This window comes from Priapulus caudatus, unplaced genomic scaffold (genome assembly GCF_000485595.1).
Source record: "Priapulus caudatus unplaced genomic scaffold, Priapulus_caudatus-5.0.1 Scaffold685, whole genome shotgun sequence".
In the NCBI taxonomy this organism is placed as follows: domain Eukaryota; kingdom Metazoa; phylum Priapulida; class Priapulimorpha; order Priapulimorphida; family Priapulidae; genus Priapulus; species Priapulus caudatus.
In genome coordinates, this window is record NW_014577746.1 from 149,979 (window position 1) to 156,861 (window position 6,883).

A 6,883-nucleotide genomic window follows, 5' to 3' on the forward strand; every position below is an offset into this window, starting at 1 on the left:
AAATCGTAGGTATTATATAAGGCTAGTAAATGACGAATTTCCCTTGTTTATTGATGTCACACTCCTCCCTATTATACACTCCTGATGTGTATGTCACGTCAAGCCACCTTCATGTCTTATCCAAAATTAAAACGCAAGCATGACATTACGCGCTCCTCATACATACTTATTAATCATACATACTTATTAATCATATGATCGATACAAGGCGTGTGCGTTGGTGCGTGCGTGCGTGCGTTTGTGTATGCTATTACAACCTGTATACCAGGCGTCCGGATCCAGCATAGCTAGTGTACTGTCTATATACGCTATAGCTAATACTCACGTACTTGTACTGGTAGCGGTCCACGGCGACCGTCATGTGGCGGACGTTGTGAAGGTCACAGCGGTACGTGTTAAGGTCGTTCTCAGGTAGCAGGTCGACATCGTGGACGATCACACACGTCCAATTGTGTTGTCGCATCGCTTCTACAAAGCCGGCGTTCATCAGGCGACCCTTGTTGAACTCCTTCGTAGTGTTTGCCTGTACAATGGAAAGCACGCGGGCACAACACCTAGGTTACGGTTGCTCCACGCGCTTCTCCGCATTCAAGGTACGGTGGAGGCACGGGGAGTGTATAATAGCGAGGTGATATGATGTCTAGATTCTTAGAACGCACAAGGATGATTCTGACGCTCTGAACTAACGAGGAGGGATCGGCTAGAAATACTGACTGATAATTGAGCCAATGCCACTATTGCTTCTACAAGATTAACCAGAAAGAACTTGTGCATTGTTTTCGTGGATGTATTACGGACACTCATATACAACCATGTAGCTTAGCGACTTCAACCGCCTTTATAGGGGGTTGCTAGCTGTTGACACTAGCCTGCACTAGACATGGCACTGTTGTGCCATCGTTTAGAGGAGTTCCTGAGGCGGTGCAGCTGCGCTTGCCGCTGTCACACAGCATGCGCTGATAGATGGAGATCAACTCGAATATGGTGAATAGTTAATGTGCTCAACCGTTTTCCCAGTAGTGCGATCCAGGTAATACCCCCTTTAATATTAGATTGTTGACATATACGTGTACAGCCATATATCGGTAGGCCCGTGGACTCTAGCTACCTGTAATCGCCATATACCTGCTCAACAACGTATATGCCGTAGTGAATCTGCTGTCGTTGTAAAAACGGATGTATGTGATGTAAGAAGACTAGCAGCTGATCTTCTCTGTTCTTGTACGGAACAATGATGGCCACCTTGTGGCGCGGCAAGCAGAGAGCAGGCGAGTCCTGGGGGCACCACTCACCACCGTGCTGCACGTACGATAACTCATCTTCTAGTGTCCGCCACGTTAGCGTTTTATTTATGGCGCTATTAACTTTAATTCTCCCAACTGAAAGTAGAAAATAAATTGCTATTGTCAGGCGTTGTTACTAAATTTAGCAGAATAAAGATCCCCATCAACACACATATTATATAAACCTAATTGAAGAGACTGTTGGTACAAGATTGATCATTCTGTCATCGGTGGCGTTAGATGGACCGCATTTCTGAAGGCAGCCATTGTTCCGTAGATTGGCTCAATGTCTAATAATCTAGTTTGATGAAAAACGGAAGAGATCTAGTCTGCGAAGAGATTTGTGGCAATCTCTAGAATGAGAAAAGTCATAAATGGCATTTATACAAGCGCAGTAGAGGTATGACGTATAAACTCGGACCATGTTAATAAACGGGAATTAGGCTTAAAAACTAAAATTTTGTATGACAACACTAAGTGAAATCGGAAATGGTGTTTGTAATTACGTGCAGCTCGCCCCCACAAACCATTACAGCAATATTTCACAGCTACAAAAATATCATTAGTATAGCAACTTGATTCCCAGACAGGCGTTGAAGCGAAGAGCAGTCACGCGTTTACATAATAGATTAGTGTAACTACTAGCTACATGCGATTAATAGATAGCTGAGCAATTCTTCATTAACAAGTATAAAAATGCTTAGACACAGACGCGCACACGCAAGTACATGCACACGCAGACGCACACAGACATGCGTGCCCATACACGCACGCACACACACACACACACACACACACACACACACCACACACACACACACACACACACACACACACACACACACACACACACACACACACACACACACACACACACACAGCGCGCGTGCGCGTGTGTGTATCGACAGATGTACAATTTATTCAGTGTATATCGAATAGGAATATAGAATATAGAAAGATATATAAAATCGATAATGATCTGATCATAGTCGGCTCACCTAACGTCGTCGGTAACTCGGCGCACACCTTGTCGGCGCAGCCGTATGCCGTCATGACGGGCGACGGCGGCGTCGTCAGCTGTGTGTCGGCAGGCGTCCACGGAAGTACGCTGTCGGTGAATAGTGTCGCGAATATCAACTCGACAACGACGAAGGCGAGAGTCGAGCCTAAAGCCGTCTTCCACGCAATGTTGAGACGATTCATGTTTCTGTGTTGTCACCGCACGCACGCACGCACGCACAATAATTGCGCGGAGTTCCTGGTTCTGTTCGAAGTCTGCGCTCTCGCGGTCCATCTGCTCTCTCCCATAAACGCGCTGGTATCGTAAACGCATGTAAAGATACGTTATTCGCTGTGTGGCAGCACTGCACAGTGCTCGACTTTATTCCGCAGCGCCAGAGCATATAAATCACCATAGGAAAGTTTCTTATTGTTCGTCGTTTGAATCGTTAAATAATCACGAGCCGCAACTGAAATTTGTTTCATCGGGAGGTAATCTAATGAAAAGAAAAGTCGAATTTTGTTATGGGCAGACTAACGACTATAAGTAAGTATCAAACAAGCGTAGATGGAGCTTCACAAATTTGTTTACATACCGGGCGGTGGCCGTGTTATCTCGAATCTATGATCTTGCAGTCATACACTGATAGTCAAGATTGTCGGGTTATTTACATTACTATCATAGTGACGGGAAGTTCTACTTGTAGTTGTAGATTCCGGCAGTTGCTGTATACTTAGCTCTAGTACTAGAGCTTCTGCATGTATACTGATCGATAGACTGATAGTGATACTGATAGCTAAGGTTACTGGGTTAGCTAAGTGTACTGGGACCGTAAAATGCAGTTTACATAAAGTTAAACGACAATAAGTGTAATAATTAACCCACTAATTAATAATGGCTCATGTAATACAGAAATGAATAAACTCTGAATGTTTGCAATATATTTATATACAGGTTATTTTTCAGTTTGTACAGAAAGAGCAATCTACAACAAGAATATGCCTCAATATTCTTCAATGACTCGTACAGTGTCAGGGTTAGAAGACCAATGAAGCTGTTTGAAGCCCTGTTTGGGAGTTGACCCAACTGCAAGGAACTGCCGCCAGCCATCGGATACGTTCCCGGAAGCGGCCTACCACCTTCGCCACCTCCCGTCATATTTGCATTTGCAGACGATGACACAAAATGTGACTCATGGGATGATTACTATTAACAGCTCGAGGTGTTTGAGTATCTCCATCCAGGATGCAATATCGTTAACGATAATGTAGTGAAGAAACAAAACAAACAAAAAGAAGAAAAACGCCTTCTTATTTCCTATCCCCTTTTGCTTCTAATTACAATGTGCACGAAAGTTTTCTTTTCAATTACCTATTAGTTATTTTCATTGTGACGTAGCATTACATTTCGCCCAAGCATTCCCTTATATTAATTAATCACATTGTACGCGAGTTGTAGTAGTTAGTATTAACCAGATTCTACGCAATTCAACTTCTGACATATAACGCGATTGTTGTTAGTATGACGGTGGAGAAGCAGCAGCAGCAGCAGCAGCAGCAGCATGCAGGCAGCAGGCAGCACCAGCAGCAGCATGCAGGCAGCAGCAGCAGGCAGCAGCTGCAGCTCAGGCTCACCTCTCTTTGTTCCTCTGTGCTTTTTTGTGGTGAACGCTGGTGTAGGTGGCGAACTTTGCTGATGGTCGGATCACCGGTACCTTGTGATGATTTACCCTGCAAAATTCACAGCGGACATAATGATAAAGCCATCGCAACGACATTATATAAAACTTTTGACATTGACTTGTGGATGTATAGTTGCGATAAATAATATTCTTCTCGCAATGACACTTCCTAAATTAAATAAATTTTTAATGTAAATGTAGCCAACCATACGGATGTAGATGGCGTACCTGTTCCGCATGTCGTCGTCTTCGCCTCCCCACAACCAGAATAAATTGCTATAGCCGTTCACCGTTCTAAACTGTTCTGGCGTGAACGCGACCACTCCGCCCATATGGGCTGAGTAGCCGATTCTGTAAGGAAAAAACTGTATTGTAAATTTTGAAAGTTTATAGTCGGATTTCTATTAAAACATGAATAACATCATTGTTAAATCCCTAAATTATTTACTTTGACAGTTTCAGCTGTCGTTCTGACAGCTATCTTCAGAACTTCTGAATTCGTCACCAGATGGCAGTAGGTGACAGTGACGCGAAGGGGTCGTTGTCGTATCAGGTACTACAGATATGTACCCGAGGTACGTATATGTATACACAAGTGTACCAGACCTGTATCTTCTCAGCATATATGTACCCTGTGTTTATATACATAAACGTACATGACCCTGCCCCGCGGGCAGCATATGAAACCATGCACGCGATAAAGTACGAGAATGTCGTAAACCTTCAAAACAAGAGAACAAACGCCATTTGTAAATGTTTGTTTTGGTTTATAACCGTTAGATAAGTAAGTGTTCTGATGTATTTTCCATTAAAAACACATAGTTTACTCATTAATCTAACATATAATATCACTATAATTGCAATTCTTTGTGCAAGTGTGTTATTTTCATCTTAATCTTAAGTTATGAGACGGTCTGGGCTTATAGCTGCCGAGTTTGGTTTAGTTAAGGATACTCTCCACGTTGTGCATGAAATTTCATCGATTTTTCGTTTTCAACTTTATTCGATGGCTAACATCTCCATATAACGGTACATGTGAACTGTCAGAGCGTTTTTGCTTGCCCGCGTACATGTGTAGTAAGCAGCGGCTGACGTCATTATGACGTCATAGACATGATACAACCACGATATTAACTAAGTCGGTATCATTAAGCGTCAACCTTGCTACAGCTGTCATTACATGTATTCATGTACATTCAAGTACATCATCAAGTATCCCACGCCCAAAATAGTTCTAACACCTCGCAACACACCTTACATCGGTGCGCGTACATCGCGCGCGTTTGTTGACATATTAGCTTTGTGACGTCAGGATGAGCGGAGTTCGCGCGTTCTGCGACGGTAACCTCGTAATTTCTCAGAATTTCTCAAGGTGCATGGAACATTTTACCAATTTAGTGGTGTCAGTTAGTCATGGATATGTCGCAGTAAGTACTAACAATAGATATATCACATACGTTCACCCATTTTTCACACAGGTGGTTGCAGTGTAAGTGTCACTCATTGTGAAAAATAGAAAAACCCTGATTTTTCCGTTTCGATTTCTGACATAGTAGCCGATGTATAAATGGATATTTCTCTGTGATTACAACTCGATTAATTTAATTTTACACTCGTTTAAATGGTAACATATTGTGGTAAAAAGCGCGTCAGGGATTGTTATTAAGTGCCGTCCTTTATTAGTTATGTCCTCTTTATTCGCTAAAATTTTCTATTTTTACACACAACTTGATTTTTAAGCAGTTTTTTCGAGTTTTCTCGGTAAATATAAAAATTAAAGAAAAATCCTGAGCGCCTATTTTGGTCCATATTGTGCTTAACATGTGACAAAAATTTTGTATCCTCACTCTTTCTGGTAGTTGAGAAATATCCAAATAACCATTTTTAAATAAGAATTCAAAATTTGTGTGGTAACATAATAGGTGCTGGAATATTCATGAAATTTTTTGGCTTGAGCATAGAGATATATCTCCTCTATAAATAAAACAAGTGATTGATTTGATTCATTCGCCAATAAACGTTTAATCTTCACTAGAGCAATACCCCGTGCACAACGTGGAGAGTATCCTTAAGAATGATAATACGATTTGCGTATCCGTATCGTTCCGCGTATACGGCAGTATTAACAGGTATCAGGATATGCAGTGTAGTTTATGTTCGTAGACGCGATTAGTTTACAGCTGACCTCAGGGTTTTTGGTAGATAATTCGGGCTGACATCTGCCAAATTTCAGGCCAATCAGAAGCGCTAAATCTTCCTATGTATACCGTTTTCCGGCTTTTAGCACAATACCGACGTGACTGAACAGACTTCCCGCGCTGGGTACAATTTATGGAGCGCAGCGGTTACGGTTATGTAGAAACAACATTGGTCAGGTACACTTGTGTATACATATATGTACCTCGGTACATATCTGTAGTACCTGATACGAACAACGACCCGCCATCTGCGACAGTGACCGAAAAACTGTCAGATGTTGGTCGGTGGGGCGCCTGCGAGCTGATGGTCTGGTCCTGGGCCTGAGAATAATGCACACTGTCACGTGTACGACAACATTCTCAGGCCCAGGACCAGACCATCGGCGCCGGGGGCCCACACCGACAGCATCTGACAGTTTCCGGATCACTGTCTCCTACTGCCATCTGATGACGAATTCAAGAGTTCTGGAGATAGCTGTCAAACGACAGCTGAAACTGTCAAGGTAAACAATTTAAGGATTTAACCATAAACAATTATGTTATTAATGTATTGTAATTCTCATGTCCAGTCAGGACGGCCATGAAGCAATCACGAGGAACAGCCATGCATCCGACACATAGAATGCCTATTATGACTGACGCCATCAACTGACTAATGTCTATCTCAAGTGTTACTAATGTAGAACTAATTATTTATTAATACGTCAACATACCGCGGCCC

The 6,883-nt window shown here is 42.5% G+C and overlaps 1 protein-coding gene and 1 long non-coding RNA gene across 2 annotated transcripts in view; one reads left to right on the forward strand and one right to left on the reverse strand.

The window, feature by feature from the left end:
- Nucleotides 1-2,486, reverse strand: part of LOC106812773 (beta-1,4-galactosyltransferase 3-like) — a 6,785-nt gene extending 4,299 nt beyond the window's left edge. Inside the window, exons 1-3 of the mRNA XM_014816744.1 lie at nucleotides 2,282-2,486; nucleotides 1,126-1,379; nucleotides 326-523 (exon numbers count right to left, since the gene is read on the reverse strand). Coding sequence (XP_014672230.1) covers nucleotides 326-523; nucleotides 1,126-1,379; nucleotides 2,282-2,486 — 657 coding nt within the window. The remainder of the gene's footprint in view (nucleotides 1-325; nucleotides 524-1,125; nucleotides 1,380-2,281) is intronic.
- Nucleotides 2,487-2,693: 207 nt separating this feature from the next.
- Nucleotides 2,694-3,558, forward strand: LOC106812776. Its single transcript, XR_001394383.1, has 2 exons — nucleotides 2,694-2,774; nucleotides 3,456-3,558. It is a non-coding gene; the product is annotated as an uncharacterized LOC106812776 (long non-coding RNA).
- Nucleotides 3,559-6,883: the final 3,325 nt, after the last annotated feature.